Source organism: Falco punctatus, assembly GCF_963210335.1.
Source record: "Falco punctatus genome assembly, chromosome: 1".
Lineage (NCBI taxonomy): Eukaryota > Metazoa > Chordata > Aves > Falconiformes > Falconidae > Falco > Falco punctatus.
Genome location: NC_137580.1, coordinates 48269510 through 48289157, shown reverse-complemented (window position 1 = coordinate 48289157; position 19648 = coordinate 48269510). Strand labels below are relative to the sequence as shown.

Genomic DNA, 19648 nt, shown 5'->3' with positions numbered 1-19648 from the left:
GCAGTAACCAAGACTGTATTTCTACATACATAATACCTCCCACTGCCATAAATATGAATTTACGGTGGGCTAAACGTACATAAAAGTCATTCCTACTAATAGATATTTCAAGCTGTCAACAGTGATTTGAGTATAACACTAAGTAGTGTGAAAGAGACAGCCCTAATCATTCCATATTAATTCAGCTTGCAAGAAGATGAAGGTCAGGGGATAAAAAGCAAAGCAAAACTAAAGCCAGTACTTGTGAGATGGAAAAGGACAAAACCAGTTGGAAAATAATTTTATTTTTCAGACTTCTATGAAAATTTACAAACAATGGTGGTGTAAAAAAAAAAAAGACACCCTATAAAAAAGTTTGACATAATTTCTCAAACTATAGCATCAAATGAAGTTACAGAGCAACAAGCATACAGTGAAAGTCTATTCATCAAATTAGTATCAGCTAAGTAGTTGAAAACGTAGCAAGTCTAATAATATAGCTCTACAGCTTACTCAGAAATCCTGTAACAATCCAACATTCTGAGCTTAAAATATACTGAGAATACACAATGGATTCATCTCTGCAATCATCCATAAGACTGAAATCACCTAGGCAAAAAATTACATAGCAAAGGCACACCTTGTGAAGTTTGTAAAGGAAGACATCTTGAGCACACTACAATAACATACAACAGAAAGCAAAACACCCTGCATGCTTGCTTATTAATCCCCAGTGTCTAATATGAAATACAATAGAGAAATAAGAGAAGCAATTTTTAGTAACTTTCTTCAGGCTGGTTCTATTCTTCATCACGAGTGAAACAGAAAGGCTTCCTTGCCCTATTTTCTGTTTGAACCTTGGCACTTCCCCAGGGTATGTTCTCCCTATGTTCATCATCATCCTTGTCATTAGCGGAGCAGGTTCTTAACCAAGTCAATCCCAATCACAAATGCCACCATGCTTTCCACATATGCATGTCTTCATCCTGCAATCTGTCTCCAGCTCTTCACATGCTGAACTCCAACACACACAGACAACATGCCCAAATCTAACCTCAATTTGCCAAAGTTTACATGCAAGGCAGAAAAAACCCCAATGCTTACACCCTTTATTATTGCTGTAGACTTTCCTCTCCTCAGGTCACTCACTCAGTTTAATTAGTAGGCATTTAAAAACCATCAACACAATTTAACTAACAGGTTAACTTGAAATTGAAAAGGAACTCCAAACACTGGCATGCTAAAGCATTTTGAACCGGAATTGGAATAAACATGAAAATCTGATGTCTTCATTAATCCATAAATCAGCTCCTCCTGGCCTTAACTGCATCTTAAATGTATTCTGCTCAGAGCACAAGGAATACAAATTATTTTTTAGTTACAGCATATGAATTTGTGCTTTCACTGTATTCATTATGAGAAAGGCCAAAAAATGGTGTCCATCTAAAGTAACTCATCTTGACAGTTCAGGACGATGTATCAAAAGGTTATTTTTTCTTTCAAGAGTAAAAATAAACCCATGAATCATTCCATTTAATAAGACTTCCTTCCCAACTGCTTACAAATGGCAGGGGGTGCAGGTGGGGAAGGATAAGAAACAGATGTGCATATCTCATGCTAAAACAGAGTTATTAAGAGGATTGCACCAGTGTTTCTTTGACTAAATTTGTTTAAATATTTACAGTTCCTGAAATTCCTTCCAACTATATTATTAAGGCAACTAGAAACACCATGAAACCTGATAACATTTTGCAATAAAAGATTTGGGTGTGTATGTTGCTGGAGTCAACCGGCAGTTAAAAAAGTGACATAATTTAGCCTTTAATGGCTTTGAAGATACACAACAGAATACTCACTTTCAGCTTCCTGTCTGCAACAAATACCTAGGGTAAATTTTGATAAATTCATGTCTGAACTGACAATTCAGATCACCCAGAAACATTTAGACCACATAAGCTAACTAACTGTACCTTAACTAATTATTTCCTTGCTGCTTAAAACAAAGCCATCTTGGAGCTTTCTGATCCCAGAGGAGAGCCCTCCTAGGAATCAGTCTTGTGCGTTTTTCCTAACTCCTTTCTAACTATAGTCAGCAGGAAGCCAGCAGCAGATACACTGCTGTCCACCCTGCCGCCTGCGCTGCAGAAAGAACAGAAGTGGGAGGCTAAATCTCAGCCCTCCGCATCCAGCCAAGTTTTCAGATTTAGGCTAAAGTTCGAGTGAGGGCCTTTGGTACAGATGGCTGGCAAGGACGGTCATGGAAGAACACTGGTCCTAATGATCAATGTAGACACAACCTTATGAGGCCTGTCACATCAGTGTCTCCCTACCTCCTAAATGCTGCAAGTACATGACAAAGTAACATCTCCGGTGCTGTTACTGTTACGGAGGCTATACAAGCGCCTCAGGCAGACAGCATTTTCTAGTTTTAGATGTGAAGGTGAAGGCAGTCAATGATGCAAATGCATGAAACACCTCATGAGAAGAAAATAATCCCTCGAGTTTATAACCTTCTAATTTTTCTTTTGTAACTTACTGTACACTTGAACCCTTTTCGTAGCAGTGATTTATGTAATCTCACACGCTCAATTAAAATGCACACACTTCAATGGCAGTATTTAATTCCTCAAACAAAAGTCTCTCTTGCTGAATCCCTACTTCACACATTCCGTAATTTGAGCACTCCCTCTTAACTTTTCCAGCCTTTCAACAGCTCACCAACACAAGCAGCTTTACCATCTAAGTTTAGCAAACACATTGACAAAAAAAATTCCTCTCCAGAATGGATAAAAACAGATACATTTTCTTCATGCAATGTACAATTAATGTATATATCTTACTCCTATAAAAAGCTAAGAATTCAGCAGAGTTCAAAAAGAATTTATGAGAATATCAAAATCATAGTAACAGATACTGGCAAACATGTTCAGAAAAGTGTATGAATCCCCATACTTTCAGTTTTAAGTCTTTACATGACTGCTGATAAAAAATAATTTTTCCTGCAAATATGGTGTTCTGGTAGTAGACCACTAAGAGTTATTGTATACCTCCTCTAAAGTATCTGTCATTGGCCAGTCATAATACTGCATTAGTTAATCTGCTATGGATTGCCATGCTGACTTGACTATCTTCTCTTGCCCCAGTGAGAAGCTTTGCTAATCTGGCTTCTTGTGCAAGACATGCTCAAACTACAATGGTAAAGAAAAGAAAAACATCAATAAAATAAAAATATGCACTGTGGTCACCTTAAGAGAAGTACACACTATTTGACCTCCCTTCTTCCTTCTTTTAAAATACCAGCAGTAAGACAGATCGATGTCCTTCATGCTAGATTACAACTATATGACAAATTCAGCCCTCTCAGTGCCTGTAAAGCTTCTAGCTCTGTCACTGTAAGCCACCCACATATATCCAAAGCCAAAATTGGCCAATTTACAAGTAATGATTGACGGCCTATATTGTTCAGTGTTTCCCTGATCAGGCACACATTTTGAGGAACCGTGTGCTAAGCCTCTCAGCTTAAGCATAAACAACACAGAAGTTATTACCTGTTCAAATTATAAAGGAAACAGTAGTACTTATAACCTGCAACTTTAGCCATTTCAAATTAATCATGCTATATTAAGTAAGGCTTGTTAGCATCTGCTCAGTGTTAGGTATTTACCTTTAGTCCACCACAGATTGGACAAGCTGAAAAAAGAGCTCTTGTCATCCCAGGGTGGGGGCTACATGTATCACAGGGGTCAGCTGAGGGCCCCCTAGGTGGTGACAACTCACTACTTTTGGAGTCTGACACCTGTCCTTGTGGTTTTGTGTCTGACCACCTTGAAACAAAATCCACATATGTCTCATCACTTGAGTCCTTGCTGCTTTCTGTGAGTAAGGATGAAGGCCTCCCTCTGTCCTGGCTGCGCTCGGGTACCCTCCATGCTTCCAAGTGTGGTAGTCGCAGTTTTGGGTCACTAGCACCTTGAGGTGACAGGGCCTGGTCCTTGGGTAGCGTGGAATCTGCACTCTTTGGTTGCACATCTTTAGCAGCTGCCTGTAACAAACTCCTGGGTATATCATAAACATGTCTTAGAGAGCTGGGAACCTGATACTCTGATCCCACACCTCTCTGGAGCTCACTGTGAGGACAAGTACATAAATTCTGATCCGAAGGAAAGTTCAATGGCAAGCTTAGCAATGATCCAAACTCATCACCATGGCAAATGTCCAAGCTGCCAGCATAGGAAGAGAAGCTTCCAGAGTAAGAAGAGTGACTACCAGTAGCTATTCCACTGTCGGAAGAACTCTGACGACCTATTTCCTGTAGCTGTCTTGATCGGAGGGGCTTTGGAGGCAGTTTAGTGGTGCCACGTGCCCCTTCTGGAAGGGTCTTTTCTTCCCCAAGATGAATGCCCTTTGCTGCTGCCAGTCCATGACTCTCTTGAGAAGTGCTGGCTGAAGACTGTTCAGGCCAAATTGTCAGTCTGCTCCCAACACTAACATCCGAGTGGCTGGTATCTGAAGATGAGCTTGAAAGACTTCTATCATCTCCTAGAAAAGAAAACACATCAACCTATGTTTAAAACACAGACTGAAGCATGGCAAGTATGTACAAACAGAAAGGACCCTGAGATACCACCTGCTTTTTCTAAGGGGAACATCTGTCAGAAAGCCAGAATTCCTGCAATAATTTATATTCCCCACAGGAAAAATTAAATGCTAATAGTATGTTACCTTGCCATAACCCTACCACGCTGTGGAACATAATGCATTCAGGGCTAAACTTTTAGAGTTTGTGCACTAAGTTCTCCCCTTTTCAATGACATTTTACTTCCATACAGTTCATTTGTTTTATTTTAGATACTTTTATCTTATATTACAGGGAATATTCAGAAAGTCCCATGCTCAAGATAGCTGAAGATGCTCTGAAGAAAACCTTGTTATTGTAACCCAAAGCCACATAAAACATTTCCATGTTTTAGTTTGATCTGAATCAAACAAATTATTAACCTATTTGTACTTTTTTCTCTATCTACATCTTCTTTGAACGACACCAAAGTGAATGTGTAGAGACCACAAAAATAAAAATCAAACTTAAGACTGTCCTGTTCTCTCCTCAGCTCTTTTGCACTTCTGCATAATACCCATACCAAAATGCAACCACACATCAGTGTAACAAAAAAATGAGAACACTACTATTATAAAAATGTTTACATAACTACATACAAAAAGATCTTCCATAATTCATTTACGCATCTATTGCAAGAATATTTTTTTTTCTCACCGATACTTGCAAGAAGGACACTTTTACAGGTAACTACTGCTATCAAGACAGAATATGGAAGAAAAAAATCAAACATTGGCATGAAAGGCCATAAGGACAAACACAAATGTCAGACAAACAAATGCACAAAAACAAACAAGCAAACAAAACCACATTCTTGTAGTGACACACAGTCCACAATGATATTTCCTTCCTTCTTAATAAAAGCAATGTGAAAACAAAGGTTGACAGCAGCATAATTTTGTAGGTATTAATTTTCATTGATTTAATTAATTTTAAACCATGGGCATTAAGTTGCCAGATGGGGTAGAAAGGGGAAGGGTCCACTGCAAATTGTCACCTGAGCTTCTGATGTTACTAAGCTATTTCTATTCTCAGTTGTTGAGGGAAAATTTTAGAACAATTCTCCTGCTCTTCATGGAGTAATTCTTGATACATACTATCACAAAATAGCTATGTTTATTCTGTGAAATCTAATTCTTTCTTTTTCCCCAGTGCCCCACTGCATGACACTGGCTCATGATCCCTGAGCAACTCCTGAGATTAAATTATACAGCTGTCTAGACAGAAGGCACAAATTATAAAAATATGTGTAGTTCTCAGCAACATTCCCAGAAGAAATATACTTGTTAAATAAAAGTTCTTCTGCTTACAAAACCATCTTTTTTATTTCAAAAATAAGATTGTTGAATTTATTTGAAATCACTTCTCTTAGACAACTATTTCAGGCACTTCAAAACTCTGGAAGGAAAATCCTCCCTGTAGAACTACATGTTCTCCAAGACGGTGGCAGAACCTACATCTCCAGATTCAGGCAAATGTCCTCTGACCAAACCTACAGGGACAATCTTGTTGTTATAATATTTCCCATAAACACAAATATTTAATTTTCATATGCAAAACCCAAACAATATGAAAACCTAGGATTCCTCATTCTCTGAGGATTGTAACATTCTTAGGAGAATAAGGGCATACATTCAAGTAATCTCAAGCAGAGCATGTATATGAAGTTGGCCCACGTTTTCTAACCACAGTGGATAAAGCAAACATGCACGCTTCCCCATCAAGTCTCATTTGTTTTCCATCACTCCAGTCAAGTCCAATAGTTATATACTAACTAAGAAAAACCTCAGGAAGTCTCAGCAGAATTTAGTCACAAACCACATTACTCAGCAGTGTCAAGACTAAAGTAGCCATGGACATACAGAAGCACATAATTAAGCTCCTGAGGATCTCCACAGGGGCATTTTTAGGCTTTAGAGTCAAAAGCAAGGCGCATGTTTTGAGGACATAACTTCTGCTACTAAACAACTCAAATGGCAGTTCAGGGCAGAGGCCCTTTTACACTCCAGTGCTAGAGAGCAAAGCTACTTTGATACATAACTCCAGAAGGGACATGCATAGATAGTACCACAAAGAGCAAGAATAATATTAACAAGAATAATAGTTAGAACCAAAGCAGAGGAGTTCTAGGTTTTATTACAAAAATGTGCTGTAAGCCTGATGGGTGAACTATACAAGTTAGTCCATCTCACAGGCTGGAGTGAAGTACATAAGCAGATACCAAACCTGATGCAGCCAGTTCTTTTGAAGTAGCACATGCAAAAAATCAGTAGAATTCAGCATACCAAAGGATCTTCCTGCATTAACAATGTTTGACCCAAAACTTGCACTGGTCAGTTGAAAAACTCCAGTCTACATCAATGGACTTTAGACAATACTGTTAAAAGAACTGCCCCACAAGCAACAGTAGCCAAATCAAATATCTTGACCGTTTCTCTATTATTCTTTTAAGTTCACCATCTTATAATTATCTACATGTGCTTATTTCTAAAGCCTGGAAAGGAAGGAACACCATTAATTTTACTTAACTAAATTTCTTACCTCCACTGCCCTGGCGACTTGTATGGGACAGCAAGCTCAAGCGCTTTTCTAACTGCAAAGCTTCATGAGCCAATCTTTCTTCTGAATAGGCTGGATTTGTGCTTGGATCTTTGAAAAGAAATACAAAATAAATAACAAAGAAGCAGCATGGAAAATATATAAAAAGAAGGAAAGAAAAAAACCACATTATTTTGTTAGATATTCTTATGTTCCTGTTTGATCTACTACTACAGGAAGGGAAAACACTGATTGGAAAATGTATGGGACAATCTGCCTTCAAGCACATCCTAGAGAAATGCTACATAAGTTATAGTTTTAAGCTTCAAAGACTTTCAGAGATTATATCCAGTGTCTGTAAGAGTTACCACCAGGGACAGAACCCTGAAAAGCACAGCGCCAAAGGCAATTGTTACAAAGATAATTAGCACGTTGCAGGTCTAGAGCAGTTGAAAAGTAATGTGACCAGTAAAACGTGTCCTGACTTCACTGAACTCATTGGGAATTTTATCATCAAGAAAGACCAAACTTTTTATGCTACAAATTTACAAATCTACATCATAAACTCAGAGTCATAGTGATAAATCTACCTGACACCTTGCAATCCAGATCACCTATTTACAAAGACATTACTTTCAAGCTTCATGTTCAGAAGTCAGAGATAAAATAAGCAACCTGGTGGCTCTCTGTCTTCATGTTTAATACAAGACAAGTTAAAATTATAAAAAACACTACTAAAATGTACTGTCAGGGATTTTGCCCATACATTTTAGTCAGTTTGCCATTCCAGCTGAAATTACTTCACAGAAGAAGGCTCATTCTACTCTAATAAAAGGAGAAATACCAGGAGTTATACAGAATGTGGAAGAACTTTCATCAGTAAAACAGGCCAGTTTCCTCTAAACCATTTTTTTTCCAGCCAGGCACAACAATAAAACCAGATGTTGCAAGTAATCATAACCATTACCCCAAGAGAAATCTTACAGGTGTTTTCAAACAGCACTGACAAGTGTGTCATGCCCAGCAGTTGCAAAGGATATGGTCTGCTAACTTGTTCCTCATCAGAAGTTTCAGTAGCTTGTATTAATTACATAGGGAAGGTAATTAATGACAGATAAAACAGATTAGCTTCCTCAAAACTGCTGTTCTTGTATATCTCATCAACCAAGTAGTAGTAGCACACCACAAAAACATGTAATTATTGAATAATTTAATAAGAGGGGGGGAAAACGATGAAAAGGGCTATATATTGCTGTGGTTGAGTTAGTAAGATAAAAAACAGTTGAAATGATGAAAGAAAAGTTTCATTTTCATCCCAGTTTTAAAAGACTTGGGTTTGATGTTGTCAAGACAGCAGTCAAAGCAAGCTCACGCCAGGGGAAGGAGCATTACCAGGTGAGCTGAAGCTCCACAGGAGTCCCTACGTTATTAACTACCTGAGAAACCAGCTGCTACATCTCTCCTAACCATATTAACTTTCTGATCTGCCCTGGATAGGTCCAAGTGCATCACAGGAACAGAAATGACAATGCTGAACCTTCTTTCCCATGTGGAGGGGGTTTCCTTCTAGCAGTCTGCAAACTGGGTCTGGATAAGATTAGCGGAACAAGCCAGAAACACACATTCCTTCTATAACAGCATATATTGGAAGGCAAAGATGTTCTAACAGGGACAAGTCTGTGACCTCTGTGTCTCCCAGCTCAAACAGTGCTCAGTGCTTGGTGTCAGTGTCTGACACCCCCCCAGCTTAGGAACAGAAAAGAGGGCTGTTTGGTATGGATTATTTTGTTAGGTCTCCATTCCTATTTCTGATGCAATATAACTCATATTAAGCACCGACTTGTTCAAACCTGTGTAACTTAGACAAAACCCCCAATGCTTCCATATGGACCTCTGCCAAAAGAAACACAAAATTTGGCCACCAGCACCTATGGTGCAACCCAGACAGGTCTGTGCAACGATCTGCTCAGTAGCGCATAGTGTTACAGGCTCCTGCCTGAATCTATTTTTTAATGTCCTCTGCTCCAGTTACTCTGCTGTATGTAGTTAAATGCCCTTATGCCCAAAAAGGTTCATCAAAGATGTTCTACAAGCACTCTGCGTACAAAGTTGGCCTAACAGATGAGCAAATTAGTCAAACCAAGATGTGACAGACACTAACCCTTCCCAGAGCAAAGAACTACCTGTAGGAAAGAGACTTCCCACTTTCCTCTGAATATGATTACTTCATAAATACAGATTTTCAGACTGTTACTAGGGCAAATCCAGAACTATTAGGTTTTTAGTAACTAATATCCCTCTTACAGACAGCAAAAGATATAATTTAAAAAAACCAACAAACTGGTCAAACAACTGATCTTGCAAAAATGGCCTGTAATAGAATACAAGATTGGGAGGCAGGAGGAAAGTTCACGTTTGCATTTCACATGTTCAGTTGCTTCTAGAAGCCTAATTCCCTATCAGCTACACAGCTACAGAACACAACAGGTTTCACGCAACAACATGAAATCTCTAGACACAGGATTGACAATTTTTTACTTAAACTTCCCCTTAAGGAATGCCTGTGTACAAGAGATATGTATAAAACTGGGTTCGTAGTTATGTGCTGGGACCTCTCATTGGCATTTTGTGGAAGACTGATTAGAACCCTTTCTCAGCAAGTACTAGGAAATATCTACAGAAACAGCTTCAAAACTTGCCAAACATATATAAACTTTAAGTCTTAGGCTTAAAAATAACTGTCCATCAATCTTACTGAAATCTTGGGTTTGCCCTTAATCTTCTTTGCTAATAAGCAAGACTTCTATGGAAAACACACACAATACTATGCCCCAGAAGCAGCAGATTCTTATACCAGTATGTTTGGTTACAGACTACCATGCACTAATCAGGTTTTGCTACAAGATCAGACTAAGGACTGAAGTCATTGGCAGCCACCTTACAGAGACCAGTCCTTACTGGAGGGCTTAACCTATGACTTCCTGTCATATGACTGTAGAAATATGGCCTAAAAAATGATAAAAACAAAGGGTTTTCAACAGTAAAGATGGATTTGTCGGCATGATCCTATACCTTGAGCATGCACAATACAAAGCCTCTAAATAACTGTGTAGTAATTTGCGGTATTACTAACTCAGGAGGACAGAAGCAACATGACGAGTACCAAGGCAGCTGTCCAAGGAAGTTCAGACAACTACTGTCCACGCAACATCCATCAGTATCTCCAACTCTCAGAGCAATTAGTACCTTCATTTCCCAAACTCCTAACAAATGTGATTTACTGCTACTTGTTTGATTTACTCCCACGGAATCTAGGCATTCACCCAGGTCCTTCAATTATGGAATTGTTTTATCATTTTCCAAACAACAATGGATCCCTTGCTATGAAGAGAAATCTTTTGTGCAAGGCAGTCACTGAAAACTTCTTAATGCTGCTTTGGAGCAAAAGGGAAGGATTACATGAAATCTGGCTGGACTAAAAATGCCTCTGATGGAGATTTTATTTTTATATTACATTGGTGGATATGCATTTAAGCCACATCAGCTGCTCATTGTGGGAGATTTTGAATACTTTGGTAACATACAAATAAAGTGTCACAGTAACTCAAATCTCTAGATTTGTTCAGTAAGCACCTGTCAAGAAAAGTGTTTTGTATCAAGTTAAGCCAGCAGCTACCTAAGATATGCTTAATTATATGCATCTTTAAAATGCAGCATTGGTTAATAACTTCATTAAACAAAGTTAGGTAAGTTAGGCTGAACATCTCTCCTTTCTTTCTTCCTGTAACTATAGGCACATTTGCAAATCAGGCCTGGACCCTCACCTTCATGCTAACATCTCCACACCTTGTAAGATGTCTGGAGGAATGAAAAGATGTCCTAAAAGTTTGAGGAGGATCCACTTGGTACAGATACTGCAGAAGGCAGCCACAGAGCTGTCTTGCAATGGCCAAAGGTGTATCAAGCTTCAACAAAAAGAAAGAGCATCAGACAGATCCTCAGCAAGCAGCACTGCACACTTTCATCAGTCACAAAGCAGTCTGAAAAAGCTTCCAAAATTAAAAGAGAGCATCAAGACTATGAACATTACACTTTGGGTCTTTCAAGCCTGCAGGACTAGACTGTCCTGTAGCCTTAGCCAGATTTAGAAAGTACTGATCTGCCCACTGATCAAAGACACCACCAATCAGCTATTGGCCTTTGCCATGTTCAAGTTTGGCATTCAAGATGAATCTTGCTAGTAAAAAGAAGGAATTCAAAGCACACATGATAAACAAACATTTCTCAAATAACATGCATGCAAATTCAGTATAGATTACAAACCATGCAATCAGTGACCCATTACTAGTTGTCAATACTTAGACTTCTGTCAAGACAAGAATATAAAATTCTTTGGTCTGTTTTCTAAATATCTTTTCAAGGGCGGGGGTGGAAGAGACTATGCAAGTAGTCAGTTACAGCAATTATTTTCCAACTAGTAGCTGGGGAAAAGAAGACGTTCTGTCACTCATTCAAGTCCTTTATTTAAAATGCTACATATACCTCATGAAAAAATATAGATACCTACACTACCTTTGCATTCCCACTCAGTGTCGTATGTCCTAAATTTGAGACCTGATCCTGCAGCTTTTAACAAATCAAAACCTCCATTCTACTAATGGAGCTACCAATGAGTATTTTGGTACAATTTTGCATAATTAATGGACTCCCAAAGTAAGTACCACACAGTAATAGACTGCAAACCATCTAATGTTATTGTCTTTTTCCATTTTATTTCAGATATACATATACTAGAATTATTTTTATCATGAGAATATTCATACTCATTTGATATCTATTCCTAAAAAGTCACAGAATAATTCAGATTGGAAGGGATCTCAGGACTTCTGTAGTCTAACCCGCTGCTCAAAGCAGGTCAACTATAAGAGATTAGACCAGAGATTATACCTTGCAATGGTCACTCAAGTTTATGCTTCCATTGCACAGCATTTTCACTACATATTTTATAGATGACATAATAAAATACATACAGTAATCATATATCCAAACTTTTAAGGAAGTCAGGTATATTTTTTTAAAACCACAATCCTGAAAAAAAGATGTGAATATTGAGTACTTGAGCAAATATCCCTTGCATGTGCAGTTTACAGGCTCCTTTTGGACACTGGGCATTTTACATTTTTTAAAGAGTCACTACGGGAAGTAAGAAAACTAGTTGTTTTTCCGTCCTCTTCAAACCAGTCTCTACCATTTCCTATTAATTTCATGCTACCACTTAAATATTTCAGCACTCCACTTAACCATATGGTTGAGCTGTTTGTACCTGAAACCACTGGCTTCATTCATTACCCTTTTTCCAAAAACAGACCAAGCAGATGTTGACAGCATAACATCGCTGGATTCTATTTGTGCTGTGGGTGCTGTTATCCAAGAATACTGTCAATGTGACATTTTTTCACCACATTACATTCTTTTCTCTGTACAGCTCCCCTTGGTGTATTTTCCTTTCTTGAAAATACTAAAGAGTTATTCAAGCATATTTAAGTTGGAAAAGTACAGGCAACAGCAAGAAGCCAAATTTGAGTAGCAAACTGGAGAGAAGGCTGCTTCCTATAAATGATTTTAAATTAAACAGAAGCAGAACATTGCATATATAAAGCACAATTGAGGCTGCGTAGAATTCTGCATTGCATTAAATATGAGTAACAGTGACTAGATGTTTCTAGGTAGAATCCCCAATCTGGAGCTTTTGATCTAGTTACCTGAGGTGTGCAGATGATTAATCTATTTAATAACTAAGCCTTTCAAAAGGTTGAGTGAATTTCAGTACTCTTATCAGATACACTTTACAGCTGGTAAAGGCTTGACCTTTTCAAGCAATACAGTACATTCTGTGTAACAGCATACCTGATACAGAAAATTCATTTATGCGTGAATCACTAGTATTGTACATGTGCACGTGCCTTAAACAGGTCTGTGCAAGCTTCTGCATAGGATAATAAATGAAGAACATAAACCATAAAAATGTTCTATGAAGGGACATGTACATAGGGGGTGACAACAAACTGGAAGAGACAAGGGTAAACATACAGGGAAATATAAGTCAAAGGGGTCAAAATAGCATGAAAAATGAGCTGCAGAGCAGTCTGCAAGAGTATGAGCACAGTTCCCTACAGACACTGCTCCTGTCTAGGGAAACAAGGTGAAATAAAATGGCTGAGTACATCTTCACCTCATTTTATCAGCAAGCCCATCAAGCACAGGAAAAAAAATATTAAAAGATCTCAGAAAAGAGGTCTTCCCTTACAAAAACAATACCAAATCATCCCCAAGATACTCCACAGCCACTTTCTACACATCAGTGAGGTCAGAGCTCTTGAAGGAGGGAAGGAAATGTGGTATGTGGCTATGTATAACAACCCACAAATGCCAGAGATGGTAACGAAGATGCAAAAGCAGATTTACTTCTATATGCCTCTAAAAAAAGATTTTTCAAAGAATGTGCCATCTAAAATTAAAGTTAAAAAAATAGTAATAATAAAAAAAAGACAACAGAACAGTTGCTAGTAGGCTTAATTTTTCTGGACAGAAATTTTTGTTAAATGCAAGATTTAGGACTTGTATATGTATAATGTTTTAGATATGCAGAAAAATATGCATTCAATAGCAAAGCTTTAAGTTGACACTGTTTTTTGAGTTTCTGTTGGCTTTTTCGTTGTTTACTTTTTTTTTTTTACACTTAGTTTGAATGCAAACACAGACCATCATATAAGCAGAATGAGGTTTTATTTCCCACTATTCTGCTTGATTATTTTATTTATTTCAGTCTTATAACTATGGGAAAGAAAAGATGAACTGAGCCTTGTGTCTGCTGCATTTACCTTAACTAACATCATAATTTATTTTCACAAGTTTCACATCCAGATCTAATCTTTTCCATCACATTTCCTTTCTACAATTATCTTAATCTTATAGCAGCAATAAAACTTTGTCAAACACCTATTAACTGCTTAGCACTTAAATAGAAACTCTATTTCCCATCCTTCACCATTCTTGCAGACTATTCCCACTATATCCCACTGCCAATACACAGATACTTTTCTGCAGCCTCAATTCCACACTCTTGCCCTGTTTGACAATCATTCTGACTCAGTTTTTCTTTCTGCTAAAGTCAAAAGGTAACAGAGCTTAGTAGGATGCCATCTAATTTCTTCTCTGAACATTACAGCGCAGGCAGTGTTTACCATGAAATAGGAAAAGGAATTTAATCCTTGCACATCAGAAAAGAAGCCCAAGCTGCAAAACTGAATTATGACGTGGAATCTGATAAAGTTTTCTAAGGTTGGCAAGACCTAGTTCTAAGTGATTTGGATGAACTCAAAATGTCCCAGAAGCTAGTTTTCCATCAAGCTATTAAAATAGTAATGCAGACATGGATCCAAGTTGAACTGTGTAAGTTTAAAACTAATGATTAGGGTTCCTTTCAATTCAAATTGCCATATTTTAGTACTGTTAAATGAGAGAAGGCTAAAGTTAGCAGTATCACCAGAAATATGAATGAGCTAGAGCAGCAGGGGGAAACACGGTACATTCAACTGATAAATCTGTACTGTGACATTTCAGCATGAAAAAAACTTTGCACTTTCCACACCCTTAGTGTCTGCAAGCTGTTCTTACAATCACAGCAATAAGTGCTAGACATGGCAAGTTCCTACTTTGCTTGGTTACTCTATACTTCCTATATTAACCTGGTAGAACTGGACGCAAACCAAAAGGGCCTTTTGTCGGGGAGATGCCACGGACGATACAGTCGAAGAGAAAGCTGATCTGCTCTCCTTCAGCACAAGAAAGGAAAAACACACCAGCCCCTGCAAGAAAGCACAACATAAATATGCATTGTTCACCTGGATACTTTAGAAATATATTTAGCTGAAGCTATTTATAATATAGCAACCAAAAGAGTATTAATTGCAAGCCATGAAAAGATATCAACAAGACACGTTCTTCAGAGAAAAGAAATAAAAAGAAAGAATTCAGGTCAGCACACACACACTATATCACAACCTTACACATAAACTCAACAACTACCTAATAATTTATACTAATTCTCTGAGATTCAGGCACTTTGAGCAATGCAAAATACAAGCCATATTCTCAATAGTTGTCTGAGTATTTTAATCTTATTTACCCCTAACATTTTTTAGAACAAAACTTAGCTATGCAAGTGTCAGGGATACTTAAAGTGTCTTCAACTAAATGAACCAAGTTCATTCTACTTTTATGTAATTTTAAGCAAGAGCAGCTTTTTATATCCCAATGAATTAGGATTTGGTTATATTGCTGGATTATAGTATACATTTTCCTAGACTAAGTCCTATGTGTCTATTATTAACAGAATGTAACACAACTCCACAGGTTGTCATCAGATCTTTACCCTTTGCTCTATTCTGATATTTTGCTTTCCATTCATTAAGAATAGCCCCAAGCAAAATTAGAATGAGAATCACTAAATAAACAAACAAGTTCTGAGCTGCATGATATATGGCTACATGGACAACACATAAGACTAGAAGTGCTCCACAGAACATTTTATTTGAGAATTCTCAGTCCAAATATTACTTAGAACAGAAAAAAAAAAAAGAAAAAAAGAAAAAAAAAAAAGAAAAAAAGATCTTAAAACACCAGGCAAAAGACCACCCCAGTAACTAGTGACTTCAGGAAAAAGAATACAATAACCAGACACAAAAGGAAATTAAATTAGTGTATAGGTCTTAAGAAGTGCTGCCAGTTCACCAGAGCCATGCGCACTAGAAAACCAGTACCAAACCTTAGACCTGCAGTAGTTTAGAGACCTGGGCCCCTAAACTGGACAAAATTGACTTCTGCATGTCTCTAGCCAATTCTGAGTTACACACATATTTGCCAGTTTTATTCAAAGCAGCAAAAATAGTCTTGACCAGAACACCTGCATTCCCATCCCTTTCTATACATACTCCCTGCCATATCCAACAGGATATTCACATTTACTTAAGCAATGGATACACTTCTGACTGCTTGACAAAGGGCTATGGGATTCAAACAAAAGGGGTAATAAAGAGTGGACCACAAACCAGATTAACTGTTTTAGTAAATTAGATCTAGCCAGCAAGTAGTAAACCAACCACTCCAGGAAAAGCATATTCTGGTCCACACTCTTCTCTCATTCTCAATTTATGTCAAACCTAAGTCTCTGCCTGCTCTGCTTAAATCTAGTCAAGACAACATTGTTAGCAGCAGCTTCGTAACTTGATTCGTCACTCCACCACATTTGTTCCTCTTCAGACCTCACTGATCAAAACTTCTTCATAAATCCTCTTCCTGGTACAGTTTATTTCATTTGGTGAACTGCTATAAATTCAACTGGAATTAGAATTCACTCGCTAGTACAAGCCAAAATTTATACTTAAGGTCTGGCTTGCCAATCATTTCTGGAGTAGAAGGTCTCAAATATATTACTTGAGACTAGGGCTAGACAAATATTAAAACATGAAGCTATGTTTAAGCAACTGAAAAAAATGACCACACACCAGCTTATGAAACTTAAACCAGAAAAGCCTACTTAACTCTACATTTCTACGGTATTGTTTTCTATTACTGTTTTTAAAAACAAGTTTGTCCCACATTTCCTCATGGCACATACACACACCCTGGCTTCAGGATCAAAGACCATCTAGGAGATTACAACACTAATCACACAGTCTGACAGGTCTGCAAGTTTCTGGTGGTGACTCACTCAGAGTCTTGTCCCATTTCCCCTCCCCAGGAGATGCCAAAGAGTCTGAGAACACTGTACTAGAAGAAGCTGGGTGCTAAGTATCTATTCAGGAATGATTTGAAATTCAGCTCTTCCTTTGAGCTGCCTCCTCCTCCCCCCACAGAGCAGAGAGAACCTAGGGTAATCTGTTTGCCTAATCTTAGATGGTATGACTCTTCCCCCATGAATCACACTGATGCCAGAAGCCACGCCTTTCTTGACAGAGCAGGGCAGCACAAGGCTTTGCTGGACTCTGAACACATGACCTTCCCATCCCATGGACAATATGTAAGCAGGATAGAGACAACATAACGGAGGACAATCATATCTCAGGCACAGTGATATACTATGTGGCTTGGTAATTCAGCAGAATCCTACACATCCATGTTGCCATTCAGGAACAGAGGATTCCTCAAATATTTCTGTACATGAACAGTACATCTGGGCTGCTTTGTTCTTTTACCATTGTGAAGAGTCTTAAACTCCTAAGAGGCTCTACAAGCCTTTGACTTTAATGCAGGGGTCCTCAAACTCTTTAACCAGGGGGCCGGCGCGCGGATGCAGTGGCAGGCAGTCATCTGCGGCTGCTTGGTTTCCCCCCCCAGCCCCCGGTGGGGGGGGTTGTAAATACTGGGGGCCGGATTGAGGACCCTGGGGGGGGGGGGGCATATCCAGCCCACAGGCCGTAGTTTGAGGACCCCTGCTTTAATGGAAAGAAAAAAGTAAATGCATGCACACAAGCTGGCTGCTTAACTCAAAGATTAATTTCTGCAAAGAACTATCACACATTTGGAAATCCCAAAAACAAATGTGATAGCCTTTAAATAGCTAGTGCAAACAGTGGATGCAAAAAAAAACACATGCATACAATATTTCTTTGTGAATTCTGTTATTCACATGATCACCATAACTGCTGATTGACTCTCACAAGAAACATTTTCTTTCTTGTTTCGCTAGGTAGAATTAGACTGTAAGGGAAGGAAGAAGGCTGGGGGTCCTTGCAAAAGACATCAGATAAGATGAATTAATAGTTAAGGCTTAACTAAGTTATGTTTTTAAAGCATACATAAAAGTCAGCAATTACATTTTTCTGCTTTCTCAAGAAAGCTGAGAAATTCACTACTAGAAATTACACATCTCAGTCATGTGTTGGAACAGATTCGGTGCACAAGCATTTGGAAGCCAAGGAATATGTGGTATGCATCACTGTAATACCATGCAGCTGTTTACTAGACTGAAGAGCTCACTCACTCATGCTCTCCATGGGGTAAGAGACAGGGAAAAGCAGCCTGCAGCCACTTGCACAAGGCTGAAACACTAAGCCAGTCCTCTGTGGCAGTTAGAAGTAGAGCATCGTATCGTCTCCGAAACATTAAAAGAAGTTGCCGATTTCATAAAACTTCCAAGTATTATTAAATCTTGCTAATGCTGATTTTAACTCAACATATTAAAAAAGCAAACCCATGGGCAAACACACCCTCAAAATGCACAATAACCAAAAATTACTTCAATCTCTGTACTGTGTGTGAAAGCAAGGAGGAACAGTCAGTCCCTTCCCATGAATTATTACTCCTAACAGGTGCCAGACAACACTAGAGCCTGAAGTCTAGAGTTAGAGCTACAGGACAGGTATGAACCACAGCAATCATCATGTTGTCCAACCAGTATGTCTTAATCCTGACCTTGAGCAACCCCCTTTAGAAAGTGTCTCAGGCTGCTTTTCTCTCTGCTGAAAATGACAATAGGTGTCCCTATTACTGCCAAATAAGACATGGGCACAACTACAAGAACACTTGCTGTCTGCAGTAGGAGACAGCAACAGAACAATATCTGCACATAAACAGAAGTTTTAACCTATGCAACTGTCCTGATTTCAGCTGGGATTAATTTCTTCTTAGTAGCTGGTGCAGTGCTGCGTTTTGGATTTGGTGAAAAGACAATGTTGATGGCACACTGATTGTTTTTGGTTGTTGCTGGGTGGTGTTTGTACTAGGTCAAAGACTTCCTAGTTTCAAAGGCCTTGCCAGCAAAAAGGCTGGAGGACCATGGGAAGCTAGGAGAGCACACAGCTGGGCCAGCTGACCTGAACTAGCCAGAGGCATTCCATGCCATGGGACGTCATGCTCAGTATATAAATGGGTGTGTGTGTGTGTGTGTGTGTGGGGGGGGGGGGGGGGGGGGGGGGTGGTGGTGATGGAGGGGGTGGCTGGGGCCAGCAGATCATTGCTTAGGGCTAGGCATCAGTCAGTTTTTATTTTATTTCAATTATTAAATTGTACTTATTTCAACCCTCAGGTTTTGCGTTCCTTTCCAACTCTCCTGCTCACCTCTCCAGGTGAGGGGGGAGTGAGCAAGTGGCTCTGTGGTACTTAATTACCAGCTGGGGTTAAACCACAACAGCAACCCAGAATCTTCCAAGAAATTCCAGATATTGCCCCAGTTCAACCACCTCTGCCACTTCTAATTTTCAAAGAAATTGCCATTTGCTATAGGGCTTCTCCTCTCCTTTCGACCTTCCAGATATGCTGGTAGCCACTTCCACTATTTCAGAACAATTTTTAAAAGCCACTTGCAGAAGTCTCGGAAACACAGACATACAGACAAAAAGACAGAATCACCTAATTTCATCAAAACAATCACAGAACTACTCCTGCTTATCCTGCAACAGCAGCAGCAGTATAATTTGTTCTTTCCAAGGACACCAAGAGTTCTACAAGTTCCTC

General features: G+C 38.8%; 1 protein-coding gene across 7 annotated transcripts in view; it reads right to left on the bottom strand.

Moving 5' to 3' along the window:
• Positions 1–19648, bottom strand: part of DOK7 (docking protein 7) — an 80058-nt gene that overhangs the window by 44427 nt on the left and 15983 nt on the right. For all 7 annotated transcript variants that reach the window (XM_080411165.1, XM_080411166.1, XM_080411167.1 and 4 more), the window contains 3 exons: positions 14881–15000; positions 7136–7243; positions 3644–4518 (listed from right to left, as the gene is read on the bottom strand). In XM_080411165.1, coding sequence (XP_080267291.1) covers positions 3644–4518; positions 7136–7243; positions 14881–15000 — 1103 coding nt within the window. The remainder of the gene's footprint in view (positions 1–3643; positions 4519–7135; positions 7244–14880; positions 15001–19648) is intronic.